General features: G+C 47.2%; 1 protein-coding gene and 1 long non-coding RNA gene across 4 annotated transcripts; one reads left to right on the top strand and one right to left on the bottom strand.

Moving 5' to 3' along the window:
* Positions 1 to 1,905: 1,905 nt before the first annotated feature.
* Tfap2a (transcription factor AP-2 alpha) lies at positions 1,906 to 19,774 on the bottom strand. 2 transcript variants are annotated; one of them, XM_027410398.2, is made up of 8 exons: positions 19,642 to 19,774; positions 14,480 to 14,914; positions 11,299 to 11,350; positions 9,263 to 9,494; positions 7,449 to 7,567; positions 5,374 to 5,515; positions 3,372 to 3,656; positions 1,906 to 3,281 (listed from the first exon to the last, which is right to left on the bottom strand). In XM_027410398.2, the coding sequence occupies exons 1-8, from the start codon at positions 19,690 to 19,692 to the stop codon at positions 3,278 to 3,280; spliced, it is 1,320 nt and encodes a 439-aa protein (XP_027266199.1). In that variant the 5' UTR covers positions 19,693 to 19,774; the 3' UTR covers positions 1,906 to 3,277. The 2 variants fall into 2 exon arrangements, with proteins under 2 accessions (XP_027266199.1, XP_027266200.1); XM_027410399.2 differs by lacking the exon at positions 19,642 to 19,774 and adding an exon at positions 16,203 to 17,127 and having other exon boundaries at positions 1,906 to 3,656.
* Positions 17,278 to 20,869, top strand: LOC118238613. 2 transcript variants are annotated; one of them, XR_004769390.1, is made up of 3 exons: positions 17,278 to 19,389; positions 19,479 to 19,752; positions 19,980 to 20,869. It is a non-coding gene; the product is annotated as an uncharacterized LOC118238613 (long non-coding RNA). The 2 variants fall into 2 exon arrangements; XR_004769389.1 differs by having other exon boundaries at positions 17,278 to 19,752.
* The last annotated feature ends 603 nt before the right edge of the window (positions 20,870 to 21,472 follow it).

Raw genomic sequence — 21,472 nt, forward strand, 5'->3', positions numbered from 1 at the left:
GTACACAACTCCTTTTACTTTTATTGTTTAAAAACAGTGGCAATACCATCATCCCAACTACAGAATAAAAATTACTGATTCACTGCATATAAAAACCATTGTTTATTTTTACATTGTCCTGTTCCAGACACCATTTCCTTTCTATCTTTCTTGGGATGCAAAGATTATATTGGGTTCCAACATAACAAGCATCTGTAAATCCAGATATGAATGAATGGTATTTAATAAGATTGTTTTCGTTTTAAAATGAGTATTTATGTGTCATTGGAGAAAGAGCAGCAATGTATGGCTGTTTATGAATGCTATTGTGCCTGAGGTTAGGATCCCCCACACAATCTGAGATGCAGCCAAGAAAAACAGTCCTGATAGACAATGCTTCACTTCACCTGCTACGACGCTGTGTGCATTTCATTTCTGTCAACAGTATGTACAGTTAGGGTTCATTCGCCTCATTATTTTGTTACATCTACGTTACAGTTAACCAGTCTCTCTAGGAAATAATAAATAACCGCTTTAAAAAAAACAATTGCCGCGTTGCGTTCTGAGAATACACTTTCCATTTGAATTTTTTTAACCCACCATTGTTATGAATTCTCTGGCTTTAGAAAATAGAATTTAGACTCCACCAACTCTCATTGGTTTGTGGAGATTGATTTTACACTGCCTTCCGTAAGGAGATTAGAAAGAAAAGGTTGCAAAATGGACACAGGGGAAAGACCTTTGCCTTCCTAGTCTTTGGCATGCCAAAGCACAGGAACACAAGTCATTTCTTCTCAGCATGACCATCTACACAGCTTCCCTCTCAGCCTTCCACTTAGCCAACCTCCGTATCTGTTAAAAATATTTTTTTAAAGAAAACCGTAAGTTAAGCAAAAATGAAAAGCCACCTCACTTCCAAGGCAAAGAAATTACGAATTCCATTTACAAAAGCTCTGAATTCGCCATCTTCCTGTGCAAGAAGGTCCTTCCTTCCCCCAGAGCAGGCTCACAGTCCTGTTATTGTGGAAGACAGATAGGAAAGCTTGGCAGGAGCAAACCTCCCCCACTCCCTCTATCCTACTTCTGAGGCGTTTTTGTGTTTCTAAAAGGTCCAAGGAGGAACCAGTGGAGATAGAAAGGGGAGTGCCTGCTTTTGGGGTGGGGGAATCAGAGATTGTAAGGATCCACCTACTTTCCCACTCCCCTCTACTGGTTCCAGGAGTGAATTCATCTCCAAATGAAATATTAAAGCAAATGGGGACAATTGGCCTCTCTTTCTGTGTTCCACGTATATTTCTGCCACCTTTTCTCCTACCAGAAAAACAGGGTTGGCCTAAGCCATAAAAGCCTAAGCAAACAAATGAGGACTGAAATGGCCATCTCCTTTGTATTAATGAACTAATCATTTCCATTGCAGTTTTCTTCTGACATGGATTGGAATGCAGTGAGCAGGAGAGCATCTTCGTTCTTCCTCTAGCCATCAGCTTTGTCATTCCTAATGTTTAGTTCTGAGGGTTTAAATATCGTAGCTTCCAAAATGCAAATGAAAACCTATAGGATCAACATAAATAAAATAAAACTTTATTTTTAATAATAAAGTTAATGCTCCCAGTCAGGAAGCAATAGTATGTCATTCCTTTAGCAGTACAAACAATCTTTTATCCAAAAGAATACATTGGGTTTTATTGTGTCATTTGTCTGAATACAGACTCAGTGGAATATCTAAATGATACCCTGCTCTGAACTCCAAGTTGAAAGTAAGTTTTTATTATACTTGAGGGAAACAATGGGTTCAGCTGCTTATTGCAAAGAGCAATTGCCAAGGGAGAGTTAAACTCAATTACTGTAACCATACTGAATAAAAAATACTGCCAAGAACAAAAATACGCCTGGGTAAAGACAGCCACTGAATAAAAAAAATCGACATAAAGCGTATCAAATATTTATTTATCTGGGCAACAAAGGACTATGATACATTGACAGGCAGGGAGACTACTGCCAGCGCAACTCAACACAGTACATCTAGAACTGCTTCCAATGTGGCCGGTGAAGACACACAATACCAGGTGGTCCCAAATGCTTGAAGTTGAACAAAAAAGAGAGGGGAGAGAGAGGGGGGGAGAGAGGGAAGAGAGAGAGAGAGAGACAGAGAGACAGAGAGATTGGGAGAGAGAGAGAGAGAGAGAGAAAGAGAGAAAGAGAGAGAGGACAGAGAAATCCCTAACCCTTGGTTTAAAGACAATATTCATTTATTGCTCAGAGGACGCTTTTAAGGGAGAACAGTGAACTCAAATAAACTTTATTTTTTCTCCCCACAATACCATAGGAGAGTTATCAAACCGCTCCATTAAAAAAAAATCTTTCCAGTGTCCCAATATCACTGTTTCCTTTCCATTCAATGAAAAGCTAAATGTAATACTAATTATATATAAAATTTTATTTTACTTTAAAAAAGTTTTGTTCAGCTGTTTCATTATCATCATTAACATGCTACCAAGGGGCTAAATTCGTGAATTCCAGAAGGGGAGAGGAAATCACCCAAACCCTGGATTTCTAAGTAAGTAAAACCACATGAAGAACTAATAGGGAGGATCCAAAAGCCACTGAACAGGAGGTAAATGAGATCACCAGATAAATAAAAAAAAAAAAGGTTTAAAACAGACTCACCATATTTACAAATCCCATTAAATTACACATAAATAAATATATACAGAGACGTGAACACTGATTCCCTTATAGAAGTGTGGATTGTGTCATCAGAGCAAGTTCAAGTGGGCACCTTGCAGAGACAACTTCTACAACTGAAGACAGGACATAGAACTTCTGTATTTGTGTTCAAGTTTATTCACAATACTGATAAAAATGTCATTATCCTCTTTGCCTTTTTTTTTTTTTTAAAGTATGGCTACAATCTGAAGTATGCAAGGGAAGGCGATGAGTTAGTCCCATGAAGCTCGTATACTTTTTTAAAATTTTTTTAACGTTCTTTTTGTTTTTTAGAAAAAAAAAGTTTTAATGTTTGTTGTTGATTTGATTTAAAAAAAAAAAAAAAAGGTTCACAAACGCGACAGAACTTTTCTTTGCTGGCTTCACGACCTGTTCTGTTCTTTTAGGCTCCACAAGAGGGCAAGGGGGGTGTTGGTGCTGATGGGGAAGTTGAGGCAGGGCGCTGAGTAGGCAGCGGCTGCCTCACTGGCAGTCGAGAGAGAGCAGTCCCGAGGACTCCGGGGACGAGGGGCGGCGCGGCGGCGGCGGCGCAGCGTAGCAGCAGCAGTAGGAGTGGCTGGTCCCGGAGCTGTCACCTGCCGGGTGGGGGAGGGGCGAGTGGGGGGCGCGGGCCGGTGAGGCGGGCGGGCGGGCGGCGGGCGGCGCGGGCGGGAGGAGAGCCTCACTTTCTGTGTTTCTCTTCTTTGTCACTGCTTTTGGCGCTGTTGTCCGTGTGGCTGTTGGGGTTGTTGCTGAGGTACATTTTGTCCATGGCCTTGAGGGCCTCGGTGAGATAGTTCTGCAGGGCGGTGACCGCTGCACACACCGCCGGGCTGCCGAAGCCATGGGAGATGAGGTTGAAGTGGGTCAAGCAACTCTGGATGCCAGGCTCCAGGATAGGGTTGGGCCGCGAGTTCCCCAGGGGAGATCGGTCCTGAGCCAGCAGGTCAGTGAACTCTTTGCAGATCTGTCTGCAGCGGAACAGAGAGCGAGGTGAAGCTCCCACCAGGCTTTACAGGCAACAGGGGAAAAGGCAACGCTCCCTGCAGTCACCTCTGCCTCCACCCCCACCCCCAACCCCCTCAGGACCCAAGACCAGCCGCTCAGAATGGTGAAGCCTGCCACTGCTGAACCAGTGATCCTCCCTGGAATGAATACCCTTCCTACCTCAAAAGGACCTTCTCTCCCCAGCCCCCACCCCTCAAACACAACAAACTTCTGCCTACATCTTTCTCATTCATAGCAAACTCCCTGGACACAGGAAAGTATTTTACAGGCTGCACCGGAAGTTAGAAACACAATCGTCCCTCTTCAGTATTGTAGAACCATCAGTTTTGCTTTTCAAAATGTCGTCAGAGTCTGCCCCACACACTCCCAAAGGAGACACAGTAGCAGTTGGTGGAATGGAGTCTCCTCTCATTTACCTTCAAACCCAGTGAGGTCTGAGTTTCCAAGGAAAGGCAAACTTAGCTTTTTAAAAACAGCAACAAGGCTGGGGAGAGAGCTCACTGGAAAAGGGGCTTGACCACACAGATTAGGACTTGAGTTCGGATTCCCAAAACTCATGTAAAAGCCTAACTTGAAGGCTTGTGTCTCCAACGCCAGTGCTGGGTGACAGGCAGGGGTAATCCAGTGGTTTGCTGGACAGCCAATCTAGTCCAAATGGTGAGCTCTGGGGTCAGTGACAGACTGTTTCAAAGAAAACTGTGGAGAGTCACAGAGAAAGGAAACCCAGGAAGTCGATCTGGCCCTGGAAGCCAGCTGTAGCAGGGACCTTCCTGAGATGGCTACAGTGGGTGTGTGTGTGTATGTGTGTAAAGGTGAGGAAGCAGTGTTATCAGGCCAGAAACTGTCCCACCCGAGGCCTCAGTTTCTTAATTCTCTACAGCAGTGCCCTCCAGTGACACCAGCTTTTGGTAATTAGGGACTTTAAAACAATCCTTTTAAATTTCCAGAAAACATATCAAAACAGTCATTTTCTTTTCAATCTGGAGAAGTCTATTCAGCCCAGGCACCTATGGGAATATAAACTTGGGCCACCTTGAAACCCATTTGACAGCTTGCTTGTAGGCTAAAACTTAGAGTATGACTGTGACTCTGTTTGTGTGTCTCTGTCTCTTTCTCTATATGTGTGTGTGTGTGTGTGTGTGTGTGTGTGTGTGTGTGTGTGTGAGAGAGAGAGAGAGAGAGAGAGAGAGAGACTTTTGAGGCTAGAAGAGAATGAAATGGAATCCAGGATTAGAGGTAAAAGTAGGGCAGTTTCTGGATGGCACATTTTGCAGGTCCCAGCTTAATCTTTGCCCTTGGAGAACATACTGATGAGAGAAAATGTGGACCTAGGCAAGCCTGATTGGTACCTTTGAGGACTTGGACTCTGGTTTCTATGAAACAACACTGTCACAAATCCACACCCTTTCAGTGCAATCCCTGCTGCCCCCCCACACCCCCACTAATTTCAAAGTTAGTGAATAAGAAAGAGACTGAAGAGAGGGAGAACACAGGAAGCACACTGACACTCCCACGCTGTTTCCTCTTTGATACAGTCTGTGCTAATTTATGTTTGTGCCCTGACTTCAGTATTCACAGCAAAGCTGATCAATAGGAATGAAAAAGAGAAGAGAGCACAAGATAGTTTTGTTTTGTTTTTGACAGTGAACAGCCTAGACCCCGCAGAGGTAAATGCCTTACTTTGTAGCCAGGAGCATGTTTTTTCTTGTCACTTGCTCATTGGGATCGGAATGTTGTCGGTTGAGAAATTCCGCTACTGCTTTGGCAGGAAATTCAGTTTCGCACACGTACCCAAAGTCCCTGGCTAGGTGGACGGCTTCTCCTGGCAAGAGGTAGGAGGAGGGAAGTGAGGGCCAGAGAAAGAAGAAATTGGGAATCAAAGTCTCCTCCCTACACCCAACTCCCTTAGTTTTCTTCACTAAAAGTTGGAAGGAACAGAAACCCCTTGTTTTCTTACTTTAGAGATTCCTTCTCTGTGAGACCTGGAGACCTTACTCATCAGTAAAAGTGCCAAGTTGGCTTACAAGGCCAAAATGCTTTGAAAATGTTAATCCCACCCATCGCCCCATACCCATCCCTGAGGGATGTTTCCCCAACTTCTGTTTGAAAATGGCTCTGCCGTCTCAACCTCACACCTATCAACACACTCGTCAATGATGTTCCATAATTACTCCTTGAGCTTTTCAGCAAGGGAACAACTGAGAGTTTACATTTTAACTTGATCACATATAATTATCTGTTCATCCAAGCCGATTAACCAAGAGGATTTGAGGGTCACTCCACTGAGTCTGTCTGTGTTGTTGATTTTCGAATCTTTGGTTTTAATTTCCTGAACCAGTTGGTTTTTACTGCAGGGCTTCCTGCCATTAGCTCCAGCTCCGGAAGAACGCATGCGCCAATTAGAGCATCAAAGGCCTCTCGGCAGAGCTTGTTTCCATAAAATGGAGCGGATCACAAACAATAACAGTTCTCCAGAAACTGCCTCCCCACTGCAGTCTCAACCCCCAGACCCAGACCAATGCTCACGCGCCATCCTCGGCTGCCACCACCATTTTCATGACATATAATTTGGGAGGTAGGATATGAAAAGTGGTTTTCTACATACTACCATTATTTTAATATAATGTGGCTGTATTTGAATTTCTGGCCTTGAACAATGGCTGGGGTTTTCTTGCTTTTTTTTTTTTTTTTAAGTTTCATCATCTTCATCTTCAACACCGTTTAACACATGAAAGTCATAGAATTCCTCCTCAAAAACATTTGTTTCAGATGCTTTCTAGAAACTTCCAAAAAACTTGGATCCAATGGCACTATCTCCTCCAACACACTATGCAAATAAGATAAAATTGCCTCATTGAAATATAAATGCTAGTTTTAAATCTGCCTAGGAATAAATTACTATTTTTTAAATTTTCCTTTTAACAAGAGATATAACAAGCCACAAAGAAAAGCACAAGAGAACTATGCATTCACCCAACCCTTAATCCCAACCTTAAACCAACTGACTATCAGAAAAAGTTAGGAATCTAGGAGGCAGGAACATGAACGGATTCTGGTGACAGTTTTTGTTTAACTGGACAGGGATGGCTTTTTGTCTTGAGGAATTTGGCAGGGTGTGTGTGCTCAAAAATCTGCCATAAGAAACTCTTTTACAATGTGTCTGCTTCTTTTTCTCTTTCTGTATCTGACAATCCAAATTCTAAAATTGCTCACTTTCTTTCAATCGTGGAGAGAACGAAACACAATGAAGCAGGAGATGAGGAAGTACATGTTTAGAAAACAACTACTACAAGGGCTTTAACCCTGAGCTTTCAGGACAGTCTTAAATCAGGATGCAGGTCAAAGATTCCCAAATTAATTCAGGAAGTAATGGTCACGCATTTCTCAAACGCAGATGTCAGAATAACTTAAGTGATTTACTGCTGAGTTCTTTAGAGGAGACAGGAACTTGGAGAATGTGTGGCTCTTAAATTTGTGCATTGTTTAGGTCAGATTTGTGCTGAGGACAAGGTAATTTTATGGTAGACAGGAAGAACATATAGGCATGAGTGTATATAGTCTCTGGAGTTTTGTTTGGCTTTGTTACTTGGTTTTCCTTGACATCCCAGAATTCTGTTCACTTCCAGTTATAGCTATATTCCATGGAAAGGTGAAACCACCAAAGTACACAAAACACACTCAAACATCTGGCCACTAAATATTATCCATTTCCCCAGACAACTGTTCCCTTCTACTTAGCAAGTGGATTTGCTTACCTTCCACTAATGATGTAAGCAGGGTGACGTTGGCAGCTTTGCGTCTCCCTGCTGGCAGATTTAATCCTATTTTGTCCAGTTTTTCTCTTAAAGATCGTCCTCCATTCTTAGACTTCGCTCTGTTTCATAAAGATATAGAAAATATTGACTTGCTCTGTGTCACATTAAAGTAATTTTGAACACTTTCTAAAATGTGTTCTTGAAAACTGAGAAGCCTAAGGAACTGTACAGAAAGGTTGTAGGAGATAAAGGCTAGTTCAGCTGTAAAGCACACACTGTGTTCAGTTATTGTTGCGACTATTGTGGCAGGTTGGGAGCTTTTCTGTTTCTAGTTCTCTGAAGAAGAGCTGCAAACACATAGTTCTGAACTCTGGAGCTGGAGGTATTCTTGAGGTCAGCTGATTACTGTGTATTTTCCCTGTTGCTACAATAACACAAACCCCAGTGGGGTCTTTAAATTGTCTTCACAAGATCTGCTGTTAGGTCGTTCCCAGTAACCAAAGTTATCATCACGCTCACATTTCATGCTCTCGCTTTGGTCCCAATGGGAAACGCATCTCGACAACTGTTTACATGCCACGTCAGGAGCATAACTGGAAATGTCAAAAGGATGATGGCTGATATCAGCCTTCAAAAATTTCCCTGATTTCAGAGACAATGGAGGCGCTTCTAAATAGATGTCTAAATAGACTCCCATAATCAGAAAGTGGTTAAGATAAATTGTTTAAATAAAACAGCAAATTAATTAATTTCAGATTTTATTCCCTACTCAAGTGGCTCTTTAATTGCGTGGATTAGATTATACTCCCTTAGGTAAGCAGTCTCCGATACTGGTGATGGGGGAAGGGGAGGAAAAAGCAGAGGGCAGAGAAAGATCTCTGGCAGTAAAAGAACTAAGGAAAAACCAAGTGACTGAACGATGATGACAGTCGCTGGTATTAATTCTGCAAAACCCTCTTAGAGGATGTAGGTGAGCTGTACCCACCAAGGCCCAACTCCGGGTCATTAAGATTCAGGAATAAAGTTAGACATGGAGAGGAGAGTAAGAGACATACTATTTGACCAAATGTAACACTAGGCCTACAACTCACACCATCGGGTAGATTCCTAAGATGGAGGGCATACCGCTGGGTCCCAGGAAAGACATTCCCTGGCCCTTGTGAATCTCACTCCACCTCAGAGAGGCGAGAAACCCGTGTTAACGGATGTGGTCCCTGAGAGCGGCTACATATAATGAACGGAAACTGGAAACGTGCCCTGTCACACATCACAGTAAATCAGAACCGTCGAAAGCTAGCGCAGAGGCTGGGGGTAGGGGGAGCATTCTGGCGGGAGGTGCCAGCAACCAGGGTTGGGGAGGCATGCGGCATGCAAAAGTCTCGCTTTACTTGAAAACCAGTCTCCACTCAAGGGCGACAGGTTCCCATCAGAGACCCCACGCTTCGGTAAGGCAAAGCGAGGAGCCCACAAGTTTTCCTGAGCTTGCAACCTGTGTGCAACCAGGGAAAAGGCAGCTGCACGGCGCCCCATGGCTGCCAAGGCCGGGACTGAGCCCGCAGCAGTGAGCGCTGCGCCTGCGTGCAGAAGAAAGCCGAGGCCCCGCAATGCGCAGGCGCGCCGCCTCACCCCACCCTCCACCCCGCCTCCGGCCCCTCCCACCGGGCGCCACTCGCTCCCCTCCCCGCCCTTTTCCCTGGCAGCCGGCGGCGTGCGGCGCCGCTACTGCCCCGGCGCAGGCGCACTGAGGCCGCGTCCGCGGGCGGGGCGGGGCGGGGTGGAATGGGCGGGGCGGAATGGGCGGGGCCGGGCCTCACCTCCGCAGCACTCCGCCCAACAGCGACGCGTTGAGACACTCCGGCGGTGAGAGGCGCCGCTGTACTTCCGCCACCGTGACCTTGTACTTCGAGGTGGAGCTGAGGAGCGACAGGCGACCCGGAACTGAACAGAAGACTTCGTTGGGGTTCACCACGCCACCGAAGAGGTTGTCCTTGTTGATAGGGATGGCGGAGACGGCGTTGCTGTTGGACTTGGACAGGGACACAGGGCCTGCGGAGACAGAGGAGGGCGCGTGTTGGGGGGCGGGCCCACCGCGCTGGCATCCCGCAGCGGCTTCCTGCCATCACCCTTGCTGCAAGCTGTCTAGAGATGGCTGATGCTGTCGCTACCCCCCGCCCCGGGCTCGCGCAGGGCGCCGGCGAGGTGCAGGAGATCGCGTTTGGGGAGACAGCGGGTGGGTTTCATGTGCAAACCCCGGGCAGGGTTGGTGTAGCCAGGGTTTAGCGGACGAAGGACTCACAGCGGAAAGAAATGGCTGTTAAAGCCGGTGGATACTCTGGGTGGCTGCAGCAGCCAGTAAATGAACATTTCCATTTAGCCAGCAAGTGGTGCATTCTGTTGTCACACACTGTACTAACCTCCTTTCATCGATAGACCCTGATGTTTCATTTTGAAAGACGCTCGGGTTTTGGAAATCATCCCAAGCCCATTTTTTGAACAGGACTCAAGAAAGGGCCTACAGCTGAACACTAGGAATGAGTCCTTTTGTTGAGCAAATACTAATTGAACCCGGTCTGCCTAAGGCCCTTCAAAAGAGTCCGGGGCGGGGGGGAGGTAGAATATACAATCAGTTAAAACCATAAGCCGTCATTGTTGGACCAACCATTGTTAGAAAACAAATTCAAGACCAGGCAAACGAGGGGTCCATTTCTTAACACCAATTTAATTCTGATGCGTCCGCAACCACTTAAGTACAATGCATTTATATCTTAAAATCCCACATAGAGACATGTAATAATAATATGTACACAGTCTCATCACAGCATGTTTTTTTTTTTTTTAATGGGGATATTCTAGTCGTATGGGGAGATGAGGGGCTCTAGGTTTTGGATAGATCACTTGTGACATTAATAGCTCTGGGGAGGCTAATAGAGACAATAGGAGTTAAACGAACTCTTGAGAGATTACTAATAAAAGAGCCAATTATCATGTCGACTTGGAAAGAGCACCTCTTAAGATTTATCCCTTGCACATCTAATTTGACATGACAAAGACTTCACAGATGCAAAAATGAAACTTTAAACTAGCTTACACTATACTGATTGGGGTTAGAAATGAGAACAGTTTTATATAGCATGGTCCTCTGGTGGAATCTAGAACCCTGAGATTTTTGCCATCATAACAACAACAACAACAAAATACTGCTATTGCATTTAATACATGAAACTTTATTCCTACCCACTAAGCACAATGCAGATGATAAATTCATTCAAATCCTGTAATACCTTTTTAACAATTTCTTTTCTAAATACTTAGGTCAATAGTGGCATCTTCAAGATGCTAATTTTAACCAAAAGCTAAATTTTTGTTAACCTAATTCACCAAGTTTTAAAGCCTTGAGACTCAATCAAGAAACTAGAAACTAAATCAGAGAACATGAAGTTTTCTTCCCTAATAGAGGGCTTTAAAAAAAAAATCTGTCTTTTCATTGATATTAAATTATTTGTATTATTTTAGCTTGATACACTTTTTAACCCTCATGGCCTTTAACTCCACACAATGAATTAGCTATGAAACCACTTCCAAATCAGGTCAATATTGCACATTTCATTTTGTCCAAATATGAATAACTGAACTCAGTGCTGAAATCATGATCTGAACAAAGCTAGCCTGTTGCCATTACCAAGATCCTGAAAGCCGGTTGTTTAAGCACTGTTCTTCTATGCCTATCTATTTGCTAATTCTGAGCCTTTAGGAAATCCTATTTGAAAAAAATAAATACAGTCCTGCAAGTTCTTTTAAATAGCACTCTGCCTGTAAGGACATGCTTGGAATGCAGAAGGAAATGGCTTACCTTTCTTAATTACAGTTTGATCTGGGATGTTAATACCCGGGTCTTCTACATGCTGCAACAAAAGGATACACATGAATGTAAGTGTATAATCAAAACAAAAGGAAATGAATATTCCCTGCAAGGTGGGGGAGGGGAAGGTGGAGGATGGCAGTCCCCCCTCCCTCATAATGACATTTATATATAAACATCTCATCTTAGCTTACTGAATTTGGAGCTTTAAAACTCAAGAGGTTTCACTGTACACCCACAACCCATTTTTCCTCCCCCCTCCCAGGAGATAATCCACATTGAACAGGATGGGATGGGGAATAAAACTTTCTTTGAAAATTAAATGAAGTTTGGGAGTTCCTAATCTTTTCCCCAGTCAATTCAACCTTTAGAAATGCATGTGGCTTTGGTGTGGCACTTCTCAGCAGCTTGGGAACCTCAGGGATCCCAGAGTCCAGGCAGCCAAAGCCAAAGAAACACAATAGAAATGACATGACAGGATGGGGGTAACAGCGGTGTGGGAAACCCTGAAGGTAATGTAACAAAGCACACTCATGTGTATGTGTACACACACACACACACACACACACACACACACACACACACACCTTCACTCAAGGAAAACCAGAAATAATTTGTAAGAAATCTGCTGCCTACAGTAAATCTGGCAGGAATATGGAAACATCAGGGACAAAAACCCTTTGAGGCTTCTTTACTGTTTTCCCGTTGTCCAGCAGCAGTGTGAGGTGCCCCCCCTCTCTCTTTGCAGATGGTTGTGTATCCATGAGTGTGTTAGAATCAAAACGTGATTAGAAAGTAAAATGAAATCATGTTTTCTAATGCAGAAACTGACAGGCAATATAATGTCTGGCTGTGTTTACAAATTAGCACCAGGGCTGCTGAGAGGGAAGATTTCGCAATCGTTACCAAGCACAGGCATTGCCATTTAAAAAACTATTACTTCCTTCTCTAGTCTTTGTCCAACAATAATACTGATTCGAACATTTTCCATTCTGTCTTGGATTTATGCTCCTGTTAATTGTGCCTGATCGCAATGATTCCGGGTGGATGGTACTAAGTTGCTTTATTACAGGTTTTATTATACTCAATGCTCTCATTTGTAACTTGCCTAAAGTGCTTCTGGATTTAAGTATAATTAAATTGAGAAATGTTCAGAAATGACTACTGCTGCAGTTCTTGTGTTTTAACTATATGGGGAAATATGATCCCTTTATGCATGCACCCTAAACCCATAAAGTAAATGTAGTGTGGCATAATACTTTTATTTCTGTTATTTCTAGCTAGACCTTGTCCATACAGGGAAGACTGTTAAGTTTAAAACCCCACTGAGATATTAATGATTAAACAATTTTCACCATTGACTTGATTTTCTTAAATATTTAGCAGTCGTTCTTATTAAAAGTTAAATGTGGCAGCAATGAAGAAATTGAAAACAACCCTATTCCTGACCCAAATTCCTTTGAAGGATTTTTTTTTTCTTGAAAGGTGGGGGAGGGGGAGAGGAAGAGCAACTGGGTTTCTTGCTTTTATATGATCATTTGGTTAGTTTCTCCTACCGATCAATTGCATCACAGAGTGACCACACAGGTATCAAGAATTCCCAGCAGCCTCATGCCATTTTTTGCAGAAGACCTATTTCCAATACACAGCAGTTCCAAAAGCTTAAGATATTATTTTGCTATTAGTGTTTCCAAAGAACAGGCAAAGAAAAGAATTCAGGGACTCTCTGAGAAAGAAAACTAAAATCACCATAATTTCTAGTTCTGTTCAAAATTGCTTTTATAAAATATTGCCTCAAATTCACTAGCCACAGTTTTCTAAAACCATACAAATATGAACACATGCGCGCGTTCATGCGCGCGTGCGCGCGTGCATGCACACACACACACACACACACACACACACACACACACACACACAATGCTTACTGAGCCTTGCATTGGACCAAGTGCCTGCCTTCCTGTGTTTCATGCAAGGCTGTTAAGCATAACCAACAAATTTCGGTGATTAACTGGGCTAAATGAGAGAGGTAATAAATTTTCTATTTTCCTGTAGAACTTCAAGAATGTTTTAAATCTGCCAGGCAATCAGGTAAGTTCATGTGGTCGTTTTCCTTACAATCTAATTCAGCAATCATTAAACTGTCAACAGACATACCACTGCTATATTTGATGCAGTAATTTGAAATAGCATTTAAGCAAAAATCACATCCAGATACATTTCCTTTCCAAAGAAAAGTACCTTTAGCAGAAGCCTTTACAGCGATAAAAAAATATATATATTGGCTTGCTCTAATTCCATTTCAGGAAGATTGTGAGAAAACCATAAATTTATAGAGCTGAAATTGAGGTGCTGGTTGCAATTTAATTTTAAAAAGTATTTTCAAATTATCAATGGCCTGAGTTACATTGTAAATAGTACATGTGCTGAGGTCGTCCTTATTTAGAAATCATTTGAAACTGCATTTATTGATAACTGAATTAGAACTCAACGCAGCACCCAATAGTATCCAAACATTTAATTGAATATTCAGTGTAGCAGCTTCTGATAGGCGTTGGGAACCTAGCTAATGATTTATGAGGTCACCACTTAGCACCCCCAGGAAGAGAAGAAAGCTGCATTTTAATGTCCCTGTGCTTGGATTTGCTACTTGTTTTCCTTTGATCAGGATAGGGGAGGCATAACTTCTGGGTTTCACTAATGCTTATAAAACCCGGTTCAAGGACCTTTTCCCTAAGTCTCTCGCACTTTCTTTTACTTTGTGAGATAGTTTAAGGAGCTCTCTGGGCTAAATTTAACCACTTTCCTAGAACAGCGAGAAATCCCCACGACACATTCAGCAGCGGAATTAAGTCCCGTGTCCCCCCCACCCCTCCCCCCAATCTACACAATTTATTGTCACGGAGAGAAGCTGCAGAGAATGGTGACCATCGCCTGGTTTATTTCTGTTGGCTGGAAGTGGTGACCCAGGCATTGTTGAGCGAGCTCCATGAAGCATTGTTCTCAATTAGTTTTTCATTTTTAAATTCAGTTATTGAAGTGAGTGTCACTTCCACTCCCAACTATTATTGAGGAAAATCAAGGCCCTGCGGGCCTGGGCTCCAGGAAGCTTCCGGGAGGGCAGGTGAGCCTAGGGCTGCGTTCCCTCCCCGCGGCCCGCACCGCCTCTTACCGGGACGTCCTCGATGGCGTGAGGTAAGGAGTGGATCGGGAGGTCCCCGAGCCCCGAGCCGAGCCCGTGTGGGCCGTGCAGGAGATCCTCGTGCCGCCGGTAGTCCCTGCGAGGGTCCAGGCCCGACAGCTGGTGGGGTAACCCCCTGTGCGTGTGCAAGAGCCCAGACTCCTGGCTCTGCCTCTGGCCGGGCCAGCCCGGGTGCTGCGGCTGCGGCTGGGCGTGCAGGGGGTTCAGGCTGTAGGGGTCGTTGACGTGGGAGTAAGGATCTTGCGACTGAGGGTAGATAGGCTGGTAGGGCGGGGGAAAGTAGGGAGGCTGGAAGTCGGCATTGGGGGTATGGGACAGCGGTGGGGCGCTGGTGTAGGGGGATTGACCTACAGTGCCCAGCTGGGGCAACCTTGCCGTCCCGTTGCTGGTGCCGTCGTGACGGTCCTGGAAGAAAGCAAGACGAAAGGGAAATAGTGAGAAATGAGGCGCAGAGTTTTAGCTACCCCCATTAAATCCATTCGGCAAGCCAATGTGGGGAAATCACCCGTTCCCCTCTGCTGGACGCCGGGGTAGGGGTATCAGCTCTACATTGTTAGCATTAGAAAATACCCCAGAAGTGAAGCAGGCCTTTTCAAAAAAAAAAAAAAAAAAAAAAAAAAAAAAAAAAAAAAAAGCAAAGAAATCAGAATATGTAAATCTAGGGGCACAACAGACTCTCCCAGATATTCCTCTCAAAGGGGGGCAGGAGATGTAAAAGGGCGTCCTGTAGTACAGCCCCAACACCCGCAGTACCAAACCTCCCTTAAGCAAAATTCAAACATCCACTAAATATTAAACAGAAGCAGCCTTTGCTGTTCCCGGATTTGAACCTGTCTGCCACCGCGTTATTGTTTACTCTTCCATTAATCTGGAAGGGAAAAATCATAAACCTTCAAAGACTATTTCCATTCCATGACTATTTAAATAGAAACATGTTTCGCACAGGGGCCGTAAGAAAGCACACATTTAAATTACCAGCTTAAAGATTTGAACTGCATGGTTGAGGTGGGGGTGTCTGTCTTTTCCGCTTCCTCTGTTAGGAGGCTTTTACACGGCAGGGTCGTTTTATGATATGAAAGGGGAGTAAGGAACGGGGTTTAAAATAGAAAGATTCTGCCTTACCCGGTTCTTTTAAAAGAAAGAGGGGCACCCCGGGGCGGAGGCCCCCGCCCCTTCCACCTCCAGCCCCAAAGGGCAAAAGAAACCCCTCACTTTACATTTCTCTATTGCAATCCGCTTGCAAAGCAAGCCAAGAGTGGGTTCCAGAGAATCGGAACCCTCCAAGGTTCAGCCTCAAGGCCCCGGGCTAGGGGACACACCGGGGTGCGCCTTTCACCCCCCACAGACGGATTAAGCATCGGATGTGGAGAGCGGCTCTGGAACAAGTGAAGAAGACGCAAGGAAATAAAGACGAACCGGGCGAGAAACTGGCCCAGGGAAAGAGCTGCGGGGTAGGTCTGCGTGCGCGGAGAGGTCCAGCAGGGACAGGGTAGTGGCGACGCGTTGGATTTGAGGATGGAAAAGAGCCAGAGAAAAGAGGAAAGGGAGATAGGAATGCAAGTGGGAGGAGATGTCCACAAGGAACCCGGGCCGAGAAGCCCTGGATCTGGATCTCAGGCAGTTTCTCGGCTGCGGGTTTCGGGATCAGAATTCCTAAGGAAACAGGGATGGGTGGGGGTGGGGTGGGACTCACCATAGCTGAAAAACTGTGAACTAACATCTGCGAAGAGTCTGGGGTAACCAGTCAGGGTGGAAAAAAGCAAAAACAAACCCCCAAAACAAAAACCACCACGCCTCGAGCACCCGGCTGCCCGGCGGCCCGAGAGAGCCCCACACAAAAGGCTCCGAGAGCCCCGCGCCACCCAGGACTCCAGTCACCGCGCGGACGCTCCGGCGAGCGTCGGAGCCCGGCTCGGATCCATCCGAACTTGTACCACCGAGTCGCGCGGCGCCTTCAGCTGGTCGAACCCACGATCTCTATCCTGCCGCAATCGGTTAGGATTCAAAGTTCTTTTAAGAAAAACGAAAACAACAACAACAACAAGAAAAAAAAGCCAACCAAAAAAAAATACAAAAAGAAAAAAGAGGAAAAAAGTATGTGTGTGAAGTGTGTGTGTGAGTGTGTGTGTGAATGTCCCTTAATCCGTGTCTCCCCTCTTTTCTTAGCGGCGGCTTCACTTCAGCTTCTAATAACCGCGCTGGGCAGCGTTCCTGGAGCCTCCTAATAGCAGATATTCATGACTATTAATATTACACGAATACTTAATAAGGGAAGAATGCCTGGAAATCGAGCGTGAAGCGGAGAGGCAACTCGCGCCGGAGCCGGCTCTCAATGCAGTCATTGACGGGAGTCTCAGTGTAGCAAATCGGAGGTGGGGAGAGGGAGCGCGAGAGACAAAAAGCGGGCGACGGAGGGAGCGGGCGAGCGTGCGGGGGGCCGCGGCGCGGCGTCTGGCGAATCACAGCGAAGGGGCAACATTTTAAAAGGTTGCAGGGCCTGCAAAAGTGAAAGAGAAAGAAGGCGAGAGGGAGGCCGAGGGGCGAGAGCGCGACGAGGGAGGATGTGTCTGCGTGCGTGTGCGAGAAAGAAAGTGTGGGCGACCAGAGGAGAGAGGAGTGGAGAGAGGGGGGAGGAAGGAGGGAGCGCCGGGGAGGAGGAAGGGAGGGCAGGAGGGAGGGAGGGAGGAGGAGGAGGAGGGGGCCGAGCCGGAGCTGCGCAGGGGGAGCCCGCGGGGGAGGGGGAGGGGAGAGGAAGCGAGGGAGGACAATCGGACCTAAAAGGCTGGGGCAGACCTCGGAATGGAGCGGGGGTCGCTCGCCGCGGGCTGGAGCTCCCGGGACCCGCGCGCTGCTGCCCACCGGGTTCTGCGCCTGGGAGGTGCTTCCCGCCGCTCTCCGGCCGCGGGATTCTCTGCTGCGCAGCGGGGCCTGGCACTCGGGACTCGGCTGCCCGCTGCCGCGCTGTTCCTCCATGACCAGGCGTCCCGCCTGGGACCAGCCCGCCCGCTTCGCCAACCCTTGTCCTCCGCCTGCTCACGAGCTGCCTTCCCTAGGACCTCCGGGCCGTGCGCTCCTCGGCTGCGGCAGTTCTAATCTCGGCTGGTCCCTGGACCCGGTTCCGGGAGCTGGAGCCCGGACGCGGCCCCGGGCGCGCACAGACGCGAAGCGGCCCAGCCTAGGCGCCTCTGGCAAGGGCTCCCGGCTCCCGGCACAAACCCGTCGGACTGGCTGGGCCACTCCCGCCGACACCCTCTAGATGACAGGGCTAGCTCTCCCCGCGCGTCGCCACTGCCAGTCTGCCCGCCCGGTTGTCGGAACAAGCGGCACCTCGCCTCTTGCGTGTCCCTGCAGAGCCTCGGCCAAATCAGACAACTCCAAGCCCGCTCGGAAGCTCGAAGTCCTGCCCTAGCGCTAGCTAGCCCGCCGCCACCAAAGTTGTTGAAATTGCCCAGACTTTTTTTTTTTCCTCTCCCACTCCGTTCTCATCATTCTCCCCCCCCCGCCCCCCCCGCTCTCGCGCACCTCCAGAGTCTCTCTGGGGGTTCAAGTTCATCTCGCTCCCCCTCGAGACCCCTTCGGTGTGTGGAGCCACGCGAAGGTTATCAACCCTCCCACTCAGGGCGCCGGCACCCAGAACCGAGTTTTAGGTTCCGAGAAAGTGAAAAATCACCAGGCTTGAGAGGGAACTCAGACCCCTCAGAAATGAACTGCTCTAAGAGAGGCTTAGTGGTGCCTAGGCCTATCCGCAAAAGGCACCCTTAGCCTTGAAAACAAAGTGTCTGGTCCTACGAGGGCTTCCCGCGCCCCTCGAGGCACGCCACAGGAGCCCCAGAGAAGCGCAGGTACTGAGGGATGTCACCTGGTGTCCCATCTACCAGGTTGGGGGTGGGGAGGGGTAAAGGGGGAGCCAGAATGAAGAAAGATGTAAAATAGTATTCAAAGAGAAAAGGGGAGGGAGTGGGTGACATTTCGTTCACACAAACCCAGTTCCTGATTTCAAGTGAAGACAGAATTCTTGTCTCTGCACCCGCACACAGATGCCTCAGCCAGAATCCCCAGCTCCAAATGCCAAAAGGGAAAGAAAAAAAAAAAAAAGCAAAAGAAGAACAGTAAATGTCAAGGCTGCCATGTATTTATTTGGATAATCACTACCCCTCCATCGCCCCATGCACTCATCAGCTCCTTTCAGCAGGGTTTGTAAAAGCAAGGTTGAGGCCGTCTCCTGCAAGCAGTTGGTTCTTTTCCTATGCCTCCCTGGCTGTCCCAAAAGTCATTCTCTGGGGTCCTGGGTTTTAAAATGTATTCCCAAGGGGAGCGCTCTGTGGTCCCAGCGGGCACTCGAAAACCAGAGGTGATCGGCAGTCACACCAGTATTCTCAGGGTCCCGTGGCTAAGCTCCGGCCGGCACAGGGCGATTCCCCGCCCCCCCCCTTCAGAGAGTACGGTAGTGCATCTGCACCCAGCCACCACCATGGGTGTGTCCACCCTGTAGCTCGGCGGGAGAAACTGCTTAGAACTTCAAGGAATATAGGACCTGAGGAGTGAGCCCATAGGCTGACGTGAGGGCTCCCGAGCCGAACCCGCTTTCAGGGAGGTGCTGCCCAGGTCTGGGCGAACTGTGTGGGCCCTTCTCCAAATGCAAGAAGGGAACCTCTTTAGAGAGAAAGGAATGAATGAAAGAAAAAGGAATATTAATCTCAGAGAAGAGGTGAAAGGGGAAACATTTTCTTTTATTTTTTCTTCCTGCTATCGTAGATACCCCCAGATTCTTGCTCAAGAGATACCAGAGTGCACTGGCACGTGCCCAGTTGCCAACAATTGTTTTAAAGGAAAAAAAAAAAAAGCTTATCTCTTCGTTCCACTCTCAGGCAAAGCCACAAGTAAGAAGGAAAAAAAGGGGGGGAGGAGTGGGACATGGGCTTCAAAGGACAAAAGTGAAACAAGCAAGACCCATGTACACCCTCTCCAGCTTCTCCCCGGCGCTCTTCGGGCGAATTCGAGGGGCGGGCGCAGCGCTGGTGAAAGTTTGTTCACCAGCATTTCGCAGCTAGCTGCGTGGAGAGGAGGAGGAGAGGGAGGGTCGATCTCCAAGCCTGTGGTCGCAAGGATGACTGAGCCGGCGCCGCGCTTACCTCACAGTCTTCGTACTTGATATTATCCGTCAGTTTCCAAAGCATTTTCATGGATCGGCGTGATCGGATTTGCCCCTCTGCGCCTCGCACCCCAGCGGAGCTACTCTCTAGGTTAGCGCAAAGTGCGGGCTGCGGGCGGTGAGCACAAGAGGAGGAGGAGGAGAGGAGGGCGAGGAGGAGGAGAAGGGTAGGAAGGAGGAGGAGGGAGAGGAGGAGGAGGGCCAGGAGGAGAAGGGCGAGGAGGGAGGAGGAGAGAAGGGTTAGAGAGCTCCCGTGTGCGCTCGGAGATCTCCCTCTAATGGTAGAAACTTTTCCCTTTTCCTGCTCTTCACCAACAGCCTAATCGCCTCATTAGCATATCAACAATAGTCCAATTGCTAGCCAGTACCACAATCTGCCGCCGGCCGCTCCGACCCAGGTATAAAGGCCTCTTCAAGCCGCGAACTTGCTCCCAGAGCACACGCCTGCACGCTTGCAAGCTAGCCCAACAGCTAGCCCAGAGCTCCAGCACCGTCCCTAGCTCCAGCGGTCCCTTCCCCGGCCCAATTTCATCCCTTTCCCCTGCGCCTGTCTACGGATCCTGCCAGCCAAAGATGCCTTGGATAAAGCTTGGTACTACACAGGGTACTGGCGGCGGTGCCAGGGGACCAACTTTTAGTACACCTCACCCCTGCTACTACATCCGCCTCTATCCGATCTGCCTTTCGTCCCCATCCGATTTTATTAGAAATCATTATCCCTTTCGCAATGAATCGTAACCATCAAACCAGGACCAGCAAAGTCACTCCAGGATTTTTGTCCAACTGGAGATCGCCTCCGCTCACGGCTGTTACCCCCTCGGGCTGCAGCGCCCTGGGAGTTTTATTAGCTTTGCGCTTTCTCCCCAGGTTGGAGATTCTGCCAACCGGCTCTGGTGGCTCGGTTGGGGTTTGCGATCTCTTAATTGCTACGTGTAAAATAAAAGTTGTACCCTGAAGAGGTTACTCGACAGCTCCGGGGGTTAAATGATTTTCCTCCAGTTTGTGTGAAGCTGGAGCGGACTGACAATTCGTCGGGGTGTTTGGACTGTAAGGTTTTCCAGGTGCAACGTGGACAAGAACACGGAATTTTGGATGGATATATATATATATAGCTGCTTCTGGAGTTAGCCGAAAAGCAGACCTATGAGTACTTGAGACTCACTCCATGCCGTGTCATGCGTGCATCAAAATAAATCATTGGGAACTGACTCTTCCTGTGCTAATCGGCTCCGGTTTTCCCAAGATTCTCCTTTTTAATTAAAGAAGGACGCGATCCTTCATGGTTTGATGTTAGTAACGCTGGCGCGTTGGCGGCACAATGGCCAGCTGGTGAAGAACCCGAAGGAGACACCCCCTTACCCAAGCTGACCACTCCAGGCTCCCCAGCTCCCCTCAGGGGCTTACTCACTCCACCAGGGGACCCTTCTTCCCTTTCAGCAATTAAAGTAAGAAAAAAAATCCAAAGACTTTAATGTGATAGTTTGATATACAGGGACTTCTCTGGCTGACTTTCCCGCACTAACACTCTAAAAATATTTTCCTCTTTCTCCTGTTAATTGTGGGGAACTTCTCAGCAGCAGCAGATAGCCCTCAGAGACCTCTGGTTCATTTGTTTTTGTGTTTCTCTTTTCTTTGTTTTTCCCCTCGCCAAAAAAAAAAAAAAAAAAAAAAAAAAAAAAATCTGTGCCCCACCACCACCATTTCCAGAGTGAATCCATCATGGGACTGAAGACTTCATCAAATCCAAGCGTTCAGTAACAGGTGGGAGAAAGAGAGAGAGAGAGAGAGAGAGAGAGAGAGAGAGAGAGAGA

This window comes from Cricetulus griseus, chromosome 3 (genome assembly GCF_003668045.3).
Source record: "Cricetulus griseus strain 17A/GY chromosome 3, alternate assembly CriGri-PICRH-1.0, whole genome shotgun sequence".
NCBI classification, from domain to species: domain Eukaryota; kingdom Metazoa; phylum Chordata; class Mammalia; order Rodentia; family Cricetidae; genus Cricetulus; species Cricetulus griseus.